General features: G+C 50.7%; 1 protein-coding gene across 3 annotated transcripts; it reads right to left on the bottom strand.

Annotated features, from left to right (window-relative positions):
- Positions 1–417: 417 nt before the first annotated feature.
- Positions 418–13,464, bottom strand: atxn7l2a (ataxin 7-like 2a). Of its 3 annotated transcripts, XM_084927333.1 has the most exons (10): positions 13,288–13,432; positions 12,350–12,418; positions 9,850–10,180; positions 8,507–8,754; positions 7,910–7,992; positions 5,992–6,203; positions 5,416–5,596; positions 3,562–3,683; positions 1,440–2,334; positions 418–743 (listed from the first exon to the last, which is right to left on the bottom strand). In XM_084927333.1, exons 1-10 carry the CDS (start codon positions 13,415–13,417, stop codon positions 726–728), a joined length of 2,289 nt encoding a protein of 762 aa, XP_084783459.1. In that variant the 5' UTR covers positions 13,418–13,432; the 3' UTR covers positions 418–725. The 3 variants fall into 3 exon arrangements, with proteins under 3 accessions (XP_084783459.1, XP_084783460.1, XP_084783461.1); XM_084927334.1 differs by having other exon boundaries at positions 418–2,334; positions 13,288–13,464; XM_084927335.1 differs by lacking the exon at positions 13,288–13,432 and adding an exon at positions 12,909–13,245 and having other exon boundaries at positions 418–2,334.
- Positions 13,465–15,287: the final 1,823 nt, after the last annotated feature.

Consider the following 15,287-nt stretch of genomic DNA (forward strand, 5'->3'; position numbering starts at 1 on the left):
CTAAAAGACTTCATAGTACCATATCCCCCTAATAGATGTCAGACTTTTAAGATGATCGAGTATGTAGTTAAGGCTGGATCAGGTGACCCTGAATCTGCTGTGTCTTCACTCACTCTTTGCATTTAATCATTTAAGCCCTGGCCACCTTCCACGTGTCCCCTCACTCCCTACCAGTCGTGACGGCTGCCCCCTCCTCAGCCCGGTTCTGTCAGAGGGTCATTGTTGGGGTTTCCCTCTATTACAGCAGTCTTTAATAACATAAAGCAGCTTGAGGCAGCTGTGGGGATAAATATGTGTTAATGCAGTCACATCATCTAGTTTCTACTTGTAAAACGTGCACCACTGAATTCAGCCCAACATTCAAACTGGACCATGAGAGCACATTTCCAAAATGATAAAGAAGTGACAGAAACCAAGTGAAAATGACATTTTTAATCAATTTTTATAAACCAACATTTCATTTAGCAGCATAACCAGATGGTCGTGAGGTATTTCTAAATCCATACGCTCTGAACTTCCTCCCACCCTCCTTCACTCACCCAGACCTACACACCCAGCTGCGATCCACACTACATCGACACTGCACGTACAAACAAGCGGTCACATTCACACCTGAGCGTACGCTCCACAGACAGAAGGCACACACAGACACACACAGTCCTGTTGGCTCAGTCCTGGACTGAGCAGAGCTGGCTCCCTCATCGTGGCTTGTAAGGCAGGCACACTTAATGGTGCAGTTTTGGCTGTAGGACAAAAGAAAATTAGTAAAATTATTACTTTTGTTTAGACAGCTGCTCTTTGCATTCATATTAAACAAAGATCCATGTTTCACACAGAGCCAGTTTAAGACCGAGTCAGCCTGTGGAGTATTTCACCAGCTCCTCGGAGCGTGGCGGGAATCCCTGTCCACCGCTGCTGGGCGTCACTGATCGTCATGGAAACAGCTCTCGGTTGAGTAATAGTCATTTTTAATACCTTGCAGCAGACCTGTGTTAGTCTAGTCCAAGACTATGTCGCTGACAACAAAGACTCTGAGAAGTATGACCTGACTTATCTATGGCACTTTGTAATTACCCAGAGGGCAGCAGCTGCACCTTCAACAAGTCAGCAGTAAACTGCTGCGTCTATGCAGAAACATGATTCCTCTATATGCACTGTGAGGCACTGAGCTGGTTGCACGGTACAACTGTCTGACTGGCAGCATCCTTTCAGCTGTGCAGAGGCAGTCTCATCAGCTACACCAGTGAACACAGGTGACGAGCTGCGAGGTAGCTGCACAGGCAGAGGCCGCCCTCACTAACGCAGTCATACAAGCAGAAACACAACAGAAACCACTCCGTTCTCAAAAGAGGTTCAAGGGTTACTCCTAGTCGCCTTTGCAGGGGCCAAGTGTGGACTGGAACTGCTCAGTACACCCATTTCCCCTCGTCCAAACCTACCTTCTGTGTGCCCAGTTTCTTCTCCACACCCCCAGAAAGCGTCCCGCTTTTATTGTCTTTCCAGGGGTAGAAGTTTGAGCGTGGAGACGAAGTGGCAGAGCTGGAAGAAGAGGAGGAAGTCAGGCAGTGGGCTGAAGGCTTAGAGGAGGGAGCGTTATCCTCCGTACGACCAGCTTTGCGTTTCTTCACCGTTCCCATTTGGTGCTCAAAGACCCTCCCGCTGCCCTGCCCGTGCAGCCCTGAGTCTCCCACGCAAGCACGGCTGTGGGAATTGGTGGTGGGAGAAGGGTCTCCCAGAGGAGGGTGTGTCCGTCTGTAAGTCCAAATAGCCTTTGTGGTCGGCGACTGGGCGTCTGTGGGGGAAGGCTGGGGGTGGGGTTTGCTGCTGGGGGAGAGCGTGCCATTGGTCTGTGCGTGCGCTTTGGAAGATAAAGACGACGTGTTGGAAGGCGGGCGGCCCCTGTCCTGGAGGACGATGCAGTTCCTGTCGGGACCCGAGTGCTCTCCTTCCTGGGATGGGACTTTGCGCTTGCGGAGAACAGCGGCTGTAGCGACTTGCTCTCGCAGCTTCAACATTTGCTTGCTGGGACGTCCGACTGGATTCTTGGGTCGCCCGGGACTGGTGTAGCGCGTCGCCGCAGGCGCGCCGTGACTACCAGCGATGATGCTGCTGCTATTGCTCCCGTAGTTCTCTAACTGCGTGGATGTCGGGGGCCTCCCCGGCCCTCGACTGGAAGATGATGAGGATGACGCCGTTTTGAGGGAGGAGCTAATATGACTTCCTGTGCGAACCTTAGAATGTGATGAAGAGGAGGACATGATGGTGGGAGACACGGATGTGATGGTCTTGGCTGAAGGAGGAGGAGACTGAAGGTCTGCAGCTTGAGGTATTTTCCTGGACAGAGGGAAAAAAGAACAGATGAGCCCACCTGCAGTGTCTGACAGCACAGCCATGTTTACAGTGGCCACACCCCCGCCTCACCCTCACTCGGTCACCCTGCCACGTGGAACATAAAGCCCAGACAGCAGTCTGGAGCTGGGTGCACTGTGAGGTCATCTTCGTTGAACCAAAGAAGCCAGGGTGCACCTCTGTGCCAGCCTTGTTTGTGCTGCTGTAACATGTAAGCACTGAGTGTCTCTGTTCCTGCACTGCCCAGTATATCAGCCCCTGTGCTGTGTGCAGGCACACGTTGTTAGCAGGAAACTGCTGCCACACGACACAGTTTCTCAGGACCTGCTCCAGCTCAGACCGAGCATCTGATGGAGGAAGAACGTTAAACGTGGCATTGTGAGTATTTCAAACTGCTGCTCTGTCTCTCCGGCTTTGCCTGAACGAGTCACACTGATGTGACGTTATGGACCGAGTGTTGTTAATGCCACAGCCTACCTGTATTGTTGCCGACTGCATCCATCGCTTTATCAACACAGTGCATCCATTTTCTAATGGATGCTTCCAGCAGGACAGTGTCTCAGACCATCTCACACATTTCCTGTGTCAGGAACAAAAGGATGCTACACTGTTTGATAATGTTTGGGCTTTTTACAGTGAATCAAAGCAGCTCCAACTCTTTTCCATGCTGCTGTTCATGCCTGACAGTATCAGGGCATGCTCCCACATCCATGGATGTGCATCCCCACATCAGCACTGACTGACAACCAAACCTGTCGTGCTGAACTAGGCTACAGTCAGCATCTCCATGTGTGTCACAGTCAGGGTGAACTGCTCTGTCTAAAGCACAGAATATAATGTCAGAGACATTCACACCCGTGGCCTGCTGCAGATCGTCCTGTGGGGCTCTGGCAGTGCTCAGAGTTCCCACACAAAGGAGCAGACACCAGTCTTGATGTGGGTTAAGGACCTTCTGCAGCATCTGTCCATCTCCTGGAGACTCCTGCATGCTGTTGAGGCTGTGCAGGGAGAGGCAGCAAACCACCTGAAAAGGGCACACAGCCTGGAGGACTACCTGTGCAGCCTGTGCAGGGTGCAGTCAGGGTGCTCCCAGTACTGACACTGACCCCGGTGTCCGTGGGTCGTTCCATTGTTGCACCACAGCTGCTGACAGTAACTGAGTAGTAAACACACATATATTCACATGAAGCTCTGTTCACAGGGACGTCTTACTTCCAAAGATGGGCGCTGATGTGCTGTTCCAGCATGCTGCTGAAGGCAGACCTCAGGTGGTGTAGTCTCCTGTCAAACGTGTAGATGCCCTGACCCAACACACGGCTTCCGAACGAGCACACCTTTAAAAACAAGAATACACCTTTAAACATCGAGCACGGCTCTGGGTTTAAAACGTGCACTGTTGTGTTTAGGCCACGTGCCAGAGGCTGTGCAGATATGATGGTGTCTGAGTTTACATTCAACACAACTCTGCTTGCTTTGGAACTTCACAAAATCCTTTGAGTTGCTTTTCACACGTCTACTTTTGTATTTGTATCTATTTAAGCACCGTGCTGTTTGCAGTCAGTCTTTCAGAAAAGTGCCTGACAGCGTGGAAGAACCTGTGGCATCACTGCAACCATGCTGCTTTATCCACACACAGCACACACACAGCAGACACACAGCAGACACACAGGAGACACAAAGGAGACACACAGCAGACACACAGGAGACACACAGGAGACACACAGGAGACACACAGCAGACACAAAGGGGACACACAGCAGACACAAAGGAGACACACAGGAGACACACAGCAGACACACAGGAGACACACAGCAGACACACAGCAGACACACAGGAGACACACAGCAGACACACAGCAGACACACAGGAGACACACAGGAGACACAAAGGAGACACACAGGAGACACACAGGAGACACACAGCAGACACACAGGAGACACACAGCAGACACAAAGGAGACACACAGCAGACACACAGGAGACACAAAGGAGACACACAGCAGACACAAAGGAGACACACAGCAGACACACAGCAGACACAAAGGAGACACAAAGGAGACACACAGCAGACACACAGGTCTCATTATCACAGCCTGTGTCTTCTGTGTGTCTGTTGTGTGTGCGCTGTGTGTGCGCTCTGTGTGTGTGTCTGTTGTGTGTGTGCGCTCTGTGTGTGCGCTCTGTGTGTGTGTCCGTTGTGTGTGCTGTGTGTGCGCTCTGTGTGCGCGCGCTCTGTGTGTGCGTCTGTTGTGTGTGCGCGCTCTGTGTGTGCGTCTGTTGTGTGTGCGCGCTCTGTGTGCGCGCTCTGTGTGTGCGTCTGTTGTGTGTGCGCGCTCTGTGTGTGCGCTCTGTGTGTGCGTCTGTTGTGTGTGTGCGCTCTGTGTGTGCGTCTGTTGTGTGTGTGCGCTCTGTGTGTGTGCGCTCTGTGTGGTGCGCTCTGTGTGTGTGTCTGTTGTGTGTGTGCGCTCTGTGTGTGTGTGTCTGTTGTGTCAGACACACACACACAGAGCGCGCGCACACACAGAGCGCGCACACACAACAGACACACACACACACACAGCACTCACAACAGACACACACACAGAGCGCGCGCACACAACAGACACACACACACAGCGCACACACACAACAGACACACACACACAGAGCGCGCGCTCTGTGTGTGTGTGTCTGTTGTGAGTGCTGTGTGTGTGTGTGTGTCTGTTGTGTGCGCTGTGTGTGCGCTCTGTGTGTGCGCTGTGTGTGTGTGTCTTCTGTGTGTGTGCGCTCTGTGTGTGTGTCTGTTGTGTGTGTGCGCTCTGTGTGTGCGCGCTCTGTGTGTGCGGCTCCTGTGTGTGCGCGCTCTGTGTGTGTCCCCCCTGTGTCTCCCCTGTGTCCCCCCTGTGTCTCCCCTGTGTCCCCCCTGCGTCTCCCCTGCGTCCCCCCTGCGTCTCCCCTGTGTCTCCCCTGTGTCCTTGGGGACATCAGGATACAACATGGGCGTCCTTCTGTCACTATGTAACGTCTCAGCCTATGGTGATCAGAGGCTGGGCTCTGTGGGTGCTGAGCCCCAGTAAGGACGTCTCACCGCCGCTGGTCTGGGATGTGCAGCCGAAGATGGAAACTCAGCTCGCTCGTCGTTTCCTTCTGCCTCGCTTTCATCGCTCGAGATTCGTCCGTGGACCAGAGGTGAGGGGACTCTGGGATTACCCTCATCCGACCGCTGGCTCTCCTCCTCTGGGGCACTCTCTACCACAGCCGTAGGCCAACTAGAGAAAACACACACAGGACCATCCAGATCCAGTTACACCCTCAGCAGCACCACATCAGCTCCTTCCCTATACTTGATGCACACGCTGTACTGAGCCGGGAACTGGTGGACTCATCTGAGAAGACTTTAAACTTGCTGGGGATTATGTAACAGAACGAACACCTGGGTGTTAGTTTAGCAGATCATCAGCCCAGCATGTCTATGTTACAGCAGCAGCTGTTAGCTGCTTGATAAAACAGTTTTCCCAGCATGTTTTCCAGCAGCTGACTACACATGAATCCTGCAAGCCAAACCATGTTTGAGCCGCTATAATCAGTAAAAAGATGATTATTTATCTCTAGAAGAGTCCTAACTTCTTCTATAAGCATCCTTAGCTTCAGCATTCTTCACAACCTGAAGGCAGGGAGGGTGACCAAAGGTCTCCTGCAGTGTGGAGTACCAGCTTGCTCCCTGGGGGCCTCTGGGCTGAGGGACTGTCCCGTCGAGGAGCCTCCCTCCAGGGCTGGGCTCCCTTTCTCTCGAACCCTGGTCTTGAGTTCTGCCACTAGCTGGTCAAAGTTCTTGCTGCGGCCCACCACCTTCCTCCTCTGGTGGATGGAGTGAATCTGAGGGAAGGACAGATCAGATTGTGTGTTTGCTGTGGATCTGAGCAGGCTTGTGTGACTGGGACTGACTGGATACTGTGGAGTTTCAGAATCAATTCTTTCAATAACAGGACAGTATAACAGTACTTTTGGCAGATGACATCATCCCCCACCTATAGAGTCCACATTAAACTCCTCCCACAGCCGAGGACATTTTCATCTGAACATCACAGCAGAAGTTGTCCCCCATTAATGAAGCGCCTGTACGAACCCCCCAGTTTTCCAGGACAGTCATGGCTGAAATGGTTGTTCCCAGTAGAAGCACCATTTCTCCCAGAGAGCTGTTTTGGTGTACACATGTTTACTTCCTGTATGTGCAGTGGATCAACACTAAAGACTTGACAGCGTTTCACACACAACTCAGAAGAATAACTGCAGTCGGTCACCTCTATCATCAACAAGCTGCACGTCTGGACTGCGATTGTCGACCGCTCTCCTTTTGCAAACTGCGATCTGGAGGGCGCAGTTCTGACACGTCTCCATGCGTGATCAGTGGGATTCAGATTAGCGTGTCGTCTTCACACAAACAGAGGCGTGTCGGGGTCCTGGTCCTGCTGGTCCCATGACCTCTGACCCAGCTGTCTCACACTGACCCTACACTGGTAGTCTTCAGATCTCATGATGCCTCGCACACCGTCAGGCCAGAGGCAGCAACCTGCACCGTGTCTGACTGTAGCTACTGTGTCGTCTCCTTGGTAGGCCTCGCTCTGTTTTCTGATGGTCTCGTGTGTCCACAGCACGTTCGGCTTCCTCACGTGCACTGTGGTAAACTCCAAGGCGGCTTTTTTCTGTCCCAGCAGTGGGCGGTCCTGGCTCTCCTGCCTTTCGTTTCCTTCACATGTCGATGGACAGTTCGAGCCCCGAGTCTGCAGAACAGCTTGGAGTTGTTCGTCACTGTTGTCTTCTGTGCAGGGAGCTCAGCCACAGCGTTGTGACCACACACAGGTCGAGGGAACCTCCCTCCAGTGTAACTGGCTTCAGGTGTGACTGACGTATGGCCGGCACCTGTTTCTGTCCACAGGTGAGTCCAAACGAGCTGCCAGGATGCTCCGTGGCAGGTTGGAGCCGTGTGTGAATCACTGTCAGAGTGTGTTGTGTTGATGCACTGCACGTGTCCTCTTCACTGCCAGTTCCAATCCTGCATTGTTACTCTATACTGTGACGTTTCAGCCACACCTATGGTGACATGTTTCCGGAAATATTATGAAGAATAGGCTTTATTGGTGCTTCCAGAGCTCAACACGAGATGGAAAGACACCGAGTTTGGGACAGACTGGACCTCACACCAGTTTGAAATGGGAGAGCTGTGGTGAAGACCACGATGGGAATCTCCACTGTGGAAAACTGTCAAATATTTGATATCACATTGTTGAGGAGATCGATCCAGAGTGGAAAATACATCGGACAACAAAGAGGACTCACGGCTGTGCAGGATAACTTCAATGACAGAATGACATGTGACACACACAAATATGACACACAGGTTTACACAAACATTCAGTGATAACAGCATGATGAGTGTGCGTGAGGGCTGAACCATGGCGGGCAGGCTCGAAGTCCACACGCTGCCCTGTCACTGGGTCACAGCCTGACAGCACGCCTCACCCTGTACTTACCCACACTGAAGCACTAACATGGGACAGCACGTGTGTGTGTGTGTTGCTTACATTGCATGTCAGGAGGCGGGTGCACACTTTCTTCCTGTCGGGGTCAAGGACGCCGCAGTGTTTGTCCAAGTCGCACTTCCTCTCTGAGGACACACAGAAGCCACGTGAGCCACAGTGTGACAGCACAAGCTCACGTCTCTGTTGTCCACACGTGTGGACACACGGTTGCATTCTATTTGAAAGCAAACGGCCGTCTGCGCAGCTGCAGCACGGCTGGAGCTGCAGCTGCGCTCCAGCCGTGCTGCAGCTGCGCTCTCTGCACTTGGCAGGCTGATCCTTCATGATGCATCACAGCGCGTCACGCCGTGTGTCAGCAGACACCGGCTGCAGACTCAAACAGAACAATGACATCGCACAGACACATGAATGCAGCGTTCCAGAATAGCTCGGAGTGACGCTCGGCTTGTTTTAACAGTGCCGCCATCTTGGATTGCTACCTCGGGTCACATTGGTTGGCTCGGACTTTCCGAGTGGGAAAGGGAGCATTCCACAAAAACCTTTAAAACTTGGCATCGACTTCCGACTTATTCGGGAACGCACCACACTTCTACTGACATCTACTTTCTCTATTGCCTGCACGTCTGAACTTGTACTCACTGGAAGCCACTTTGTTGTAGGGTCTGGGGATGCGGTGGCGTGTGGCAGCGGAGGTTTGAGTGGAATCCTTTCTCACTGTGGGGTGCCTGTCACTGGGTGAAGATCTACCAGGCGGAGTAGCTCCGTGTGGCCAAGGGGGATCTCTGAGAGACGGAGGTGGGGAGCTCATGGGAGGCTCGAGAGGTGGTGGCTGCTTGAATACCGAAGAGTCATAGTGACTGCTGTGGGACTTCTCCAGTGGGGAGTGTCTTGGTGACAAGAGAAGAAGTTCACAGTTTGTCATCGTAGCCAATGAAAAACAACCATGTGTGAATAAGAGGGCTCTAATGTGCTCATTCACACGTTTCAGTCCTGCGCTCTACATTAGCTGTGCTCTCTCAGATCATGTGTTCGTCTCTCTCTAACACAGCTCTGTGCTGATTGGTTGCAAACACAAGGTTTGGATAGGAAGGTGTGTGAGGCTTTTGTACTGAGCTGTAAGCTCGACACTCAGTGATTAATAACTTTAATATGATCATCCACCACGCTCCACCAAGTATGACAGGAAGTCAGCAACTGAAGAAGATGCCCACTTTCATGCCGGCTTCTCTCCAAACACCAATCGTTTCCTACAAGCTGGAACGATGTAACGGGTACTGCCACGAGCAGGTTACAGCGTAGCACACATCAGGACGCGCCAAAGGGCTTCAACTCACCAAAACTCGAAAATAAAAAAGTCAAACAAATGTGTATTTGAGAGAAAACTCGAGTGGCGATGAGCTGAGACAGATTCGACCACAGACAAGTCCGACCTCATTTCTGGGTGCAACCCTGTCTGTAGTCCCCAGACTCCAGCAAGCACTGAGTTCAAAAACAGCCAACACCCTTCATCCCTAAGAAAAGGTTTAGCTTGGCTGTTATGACAGGTGTTATTATACAGTCAGCATCCATGGAGGATCTATGGTGCTAGCTTCCATCTAAACATGATGCACCAGAACATACGGTTCTGCTATTACCTGATCAAAGATTATGACTATGGGGTCACTGGAGCTTCAGCTAGCTACAGAGCTAGGGCTAATAATGTAAACACAGCACAGTGACAAAGAGCATCAGGTTTAAAGGTTAGTCATTAATGTGCTGCTGTGTGGTTTGGATGACTCGCTACAAAGAGAGGCCAACACTCAGAGGCCTATTTGTTATTTCAATTAGATATAAGAACACATTACAACATTTGTACAGAGGATTTAGAGACGAACAAAATCATTGCACGTCCAATCCAAGCTAGCCACTACACTCTGAACAGCTGACATCATCTATTATTGCTTTAATCAAGCTCGGACATTTTGACTGGACTGTGTTCTTACCGCACTCCGTCCTTGGAAGTCTTCGAGTATCTGTACTGTGGTGGTGTGACGGGTGAAGGTGGAGCCGCCCGGAGCTGCCCGACTCCCTGGTTTCGACCCTCCCACGAAGCAGCGTTGGTCCCATGAGGAGGAGAGGGGCCGTGATGGCTTCTCTGTTGGGGTTGCGGTGCCGGGGTGGGAGAGCGTAAGCGGGCGTACAGCTTGGCCACAGGCCCGTGTCTCCGCTCGCAGTGCTTTTCAAAGGCCTGTGGCTTCACGACCTGCCCGCAATGGCTGCAAACCACCAGGTAGAAGTCGTCATGGCCAGGGTAGAGGCCAAAGATGGACATGTCTTGAAGAAGAGTGGAGAACACAGAAAGACGTACTCTCACTTAGAGGAACCTACGGTTTCAAACATCCTAAATCTGCACGTGCAGATCAGGCGTGCTTCTTGCGACTGACATGCTCGTAGCCTGCTGTGCTGCTGGATCTGCTTCTACTGTGTAGCCTGTTCCATGGAGAAGCTGTAAGTCGGGGCTTACTTACCCGACTAAGTATTTGCAGACTCAGTTGAATGTGATGACAGTTTCAGGCTTTGTTTCACTCACTACCAAGGTATGGGTGTGCGATATATCGAATATACTCAACGTATCGCGGGTTTTTCCACGTACAATGGTTAAAGTGGCTTTATGGGAACCATTGAGAAATATTAAGCTGTCTGCATGTAACCCATGCTGCAGATGCATGTCGTTCGGATTTCACGAGGAGGATGTCGAACAAAATGCAGTCTTTGCAAAACATGCCATGAAACTATCGCTGCAAAATGTAGCAGCACCACAAATGTATCCACCAGCTGAAAAAGTGTTTGAAACTCTGCATGTGAACGTCTCCCCGCACACCAAACAGTAAACCAGCTGTGACTCTCGTTGCTGTCATTTAAGGTCGGCACAGTTTTCATGCGTCATAGGCACAAAGAGCACCTTGTGGTGCTGTTAGCATCTTTCACTTGGTGCGATAGCCTAAATACTTCTAAACTACTAAAGCTGAGTGCTCCCTCTCGCTGACGCGTCCTCGGAATGTGCACAGCATCATGGTGCACACATGCTGACACTGGGGAGCAGGTATCCTCTTACATCATCTCCAAAAACAGGCCGAGCGTGTTTATTGAAATGATGTGATGAGCTCTGTATCACTGTGCTCACGAACACATCTCCTCTTTTCCAGCTTGTGTTTGTCAGTGAAAGAGTCCCGTGTGTCTACTGAAGGCATTATGAGTGGAGCCGTGTCTTAGAGAAAACAGCATGAACGTATTAGCAGAATTATAAGTCAGTAAAGACATTTTAGCGGCTGATAGCCATCCACTTCTTCCCCTGCTCACAAATAAACTCCCCGGTTTCTGGGTCAAACAGCATGTATGTATGTGCAAGTCAATATCCCGCCCCAGGAGCAGGCGTACAGGTATACAGGATGATCACACGACAGTCCTCAGCCAGGCTCACGTAAATCCACCCGACTGGGGACCAGAATGCATCCGCTGCCCTGACCAGTGACGGGCCAGTCAGCCTCCTGGTGGTCTTAATAAGAAGCTGGCTGTTTTCATGCATCTGCAGCACAGCGGCACAAACACATATTCACGCACAGCCACACGCCAACACGTCGGTATGTGGAAGCCAATAACTGTGAGTAAAAGTTTGCCAAACAGAAGTTTGGACGTGCACACTATATAGAAGCTAACGCTATCCAGCCCTCGATCGAAGCAGTTAGACAATGATGGAGGAGTGTCGATCAGCCTGTCGTCGGTAAACACGTCCAGTCGCCCAACCTTAGTGTGCACTTTGTTACAAACACAAACCTTTATGAGAAATTCATTGACATAAAAATCGGATTGTAAATGATGGCATAAACTGGTGAGGTTCCCCTGACGTGCACCATGAGCAGGAGCTTGGTGCTAGCTGGAACCACAGGCCGGTCAGGCTGGAAACGCTGCAAAGCTTCATTTAGAACGACGAAGCTGGCGTGCATGTGCCAAACACTCACGCTCCTCTACGTGCCAAATACGCTCCAACACACCGTCGTCACAGACGCGTGTTACAATGCACAGCATTACAAAGCATGTGGCTTGTGTAGTGTTATAAGCTGTTAACATAACTACAAAAGAAAAATAGAAATCTAAGCCTATTTCCAACAAAAGCTGTGTTCACGATAAGCGATCTGAAACCCAGCGTGAGCTCTGTGAAGACTCTTCATTGTTAAACTTTTGGCTTGACGAAACATTCTGAGTCTGGCCAAAGTTTTTTTAACCAAACCTCCACAGCAGATTCAAACTAAGAACAGTGGGGGCTTCAGATCAGCCTTGTTTGGCTCTTATGGCCGTGTGATCCTCACACGCACTGTCAGGTACCCCTGAGTTGTGGTGTCATGTTCTCATAAACAGCATCCAGCATGTGTATTTGCAAAGGTGTGTTTGTTAGAAAAGCTGAGATCCATAAGTATGAGGCATGTTTCCAACCTGCACACTTACCCTCTTTACTGAGTGACATTGCCTCTGCAGCCTTTTTGCCATTCTTATTGCAGTCATCCACATCAGGCCCTGAAACACATGTTCAAGACAGCCACTGTCAGCTGTGATGTTGGCCACAGTATCATCATTAGTAATGCTCATCTTACATCACACATAGCCCATATTAATAAGCTGTGTTATGTAATTGACTCAGATCAACCGTTTCTTCAGGAATTACTCGTAGTCCAAGTATACGATCAGCAGGGAGTAGCTAATGGCACTGGGTGGTGGGGAGACTATCTGACAGTTAATGGGCAGAGCAGCACTGGAGAAACGCCAAACAGTGAGTTCAAGCTAGCAAGAACACTGTGGGCAGAAGCCACATATATGAGGAATCGTATGGCGAGTCCACGAGTATCATTGTTTAGGAAACGAAGGAAGCGAAGTGGGAACGACACACAAAATGTTTCCTTCTATCACAGGATGGGCCAGCGGTGCAAAAGCGTCAGACTCCTCCTCCGTCACCGGCGTCTGCTCTGAATCCGGCTGCTGCTAGCGTTAGCATGCTAATGCTAACTACCTCGTCGCCACCGGCTAGTCGGGCTCGCATGGTAGCTTGTATCCTCGCTTTCCACGGCCAGCCGTCCACACTAGCCTCCTTCCGCTCTGATGTCAGCCAGCCCTGCCAGTTTTCTCCACACGAATGGTCTCCCCTAAACGCTGCAGACTGTTTTATGACCACACAGGTGAAAATCATGCTACAATGACTGTGTCCTTACAATTACAATTTTTGTAACCTAGTGAAGACCAACATGTTACCCACCCAGCACTAGGACCCGGTAGGGTCTTTGTTTGGGTAACATGTTTAGCTCTGTCCTGCGTTTCCGCGAAAATAAACACTGCTGCTTCCGTTAAATGGCTCCGTACCGATCAGTGTTTGTGTCAGGGTGTTTCCTTACCATCCGCCGGCGTCATGCCCGCCCAATCGGCCCAGGCAGTCCAGCTTTGACCCACGAAATCATCGAGGCTAGGAACCCGCCGATCCAGAGCAGCCATTACTTTTACTGCGCGTTCACGAACCGCCATCATCACTGCGCGGCAAGCAGCTTACGTCATCTCGCGTTCTCGACAGGAAAGGAACTTCCTGCGTGCGCGTGCTGGGGACACCCACACAAACAGAAGGCTTGGCTCTAAGAGCTGTCCCACATTTGTACCGTGGAAATGACAGAATGTTATCAACACAGCACACGCGTGGACGTAGTATGGTTGAATGCGCAGTGAAAACAGAAAGACATGTAAGAAACATCACAGCTTCCACACGATCCGCTGCCGCCTGTCTTTACACCTTGTCGCATGTGGTGAGGCACATGATCAATAGTTGGTCCACGACCCTGTTAAGGGACAGAGGCCACCCACTTTGTCCCCTCTGCATATCAGACTGGCACTCCTCTATAATGTACCAAACAGCCTGGTTAGAGTCCCACAGCTGCACACCTGCACAGGTACATTATCCTCTGAGCTTCCTCCATTCATCCTTCTTCCACCTGCTCGTTGGGGGACACACACTGTCATTCAGCGTCACTCCTTTAATTTCCAGCTCCACAGTCATGATCCTGTCTGACACTTACCTCCACCAGACTATTTTATCTTCTCCTCCATTTCACTTCGTATCCACACCGTGATAGAACAGTTTGAACTTCTCTTGCTCTCCTGCATATATCTGCCTTCTTTCCTTCTGTCTCCATCATATCAGCCAGCTCTCTCCCTGTAGCAGTCCCTCACTGCCACACGCCTGCCTTTCCTTCTCTCTTGTTGCCTCTTCTTTTGTCTTCATCTAAGAGTAGCACATTTCTACTGGCACCCTGCTGCCCAGCAGCACCTGAGGCGATCATTGTTAACCAATCTAGTAAAGCCCAGCACAAACAGCAGGACCTAGTTCAGCGTTCTTTATCGTACACTCACACGGGATAATGTTTGCCAGGAGGTGGCACAGATCAGTGAAAGGATGTGGTCTTGGCAAAGGAGCAGAAGAGAATGAGTCCAGGCAGCGTTTCCAGTAATCCACATGGATATTGCACCAGTGAAAAGGGAGCATTGGAGGGTGAGCAGGCAGGCGAGTGCAGAGTTAACCAGCGTCCTGTGGAGGTGGCTGAGTATGACAGGCTGAAAGCACTCCTATAACCAGCAAAGGCACACACAAGAACCTGGAAGGTTGTTAGTTCACAAAGGGAATTTTACCAAAGGACCAGCCTGTTTAGCTAGTTAGCTTTTAACACGCTGACGGTGATCTTTCCTATTGGAAGTCAAACTGTGTAGTCAGGTGAGCGCAGTAGTCCACTCCAGCGTTGTCCATCGGAGACAGCGAGCCAAGGTAAAGCCACACCTTGCAGCTGATGTCTGTGAACGTGTTATTCATGTGTCCATTACTTGCAGACTGGACTGCTGCAGTTCTCTGTACTTTGGTTTGGACCAGGCCTCTCTTCATCGTCTCCAGTTGGTCCAAATGCAGCTGCTCGCCTGCTGACGGGCACTAAGGAGCCTGTAACCCCAGCGCTGGCCTCCCTGGCTCCCTGTTCCTGTCTAATTTAAAATCCTACTTTTTGGTTCTAAATCAGTTAACAGCGAGCCCCTTCTCACCTGTCTGAGTTGTGTATTTATGCTCCAGAAACAACCATAAGCTAACGTTAACGAATCCACAGACTAAAGTGTGGTGGTGATCAATGTTCCCTCTAATGTTTCATGTGTCTGAGCGAACACACAAACTCCCTGAGCGTCCCCTTGGACCACTGTGAGCAACAGCAGACATGTGCACTGTCGTCACGCCAGCATCCAAGTTACATGTTTATTAAAATAATCAAATTACAACATTTACATTTATGTTTGACTACTTTTAATTAACTGCTTTAGCCCACTTACAATGAAAATTAAAACAATCTTGTTCATGACCTGTGCAGTATGT

Source organism: Perissodus microlepis, chromosome 5 (genome assembly GCF_051167445.1).
Source record: "Perissodus microlepis isolate ML-2025 ecotype Zambia chromosome 5, ASM5116744v1, whole genome shotgun sequence".
Lineage (NCBI taxonomy): Eukaryota > Metazoa > Chordata > Actinopteri > Cichliformes > Cichlidae > Perissodus > Perissodus microlepis.

Coding starts and splice junctions, on each gene's coding strand:
- atxn7l2a (XM_084927334.1), bottom strand. CDS start 13,417: ATGATGGCGGTTCGTGAACGCGCAGTAAAAGTAATGGCTGCTCTGGAT. Junction 6,204..7,909: donor CCCGCCTCCTGACATGCAAT/GTAAGCAACACA, acceptor TCCTTCCCTCAG/ATTCACTCCATCCACCAGAG. Junction 2,335..3,561: donor ATCAGCGCCCATCTTTGGAA/GTAAGACGTCCC, acceptor CCCTCTGTCCAG/GAAAATACCTCAAGCTGCAG.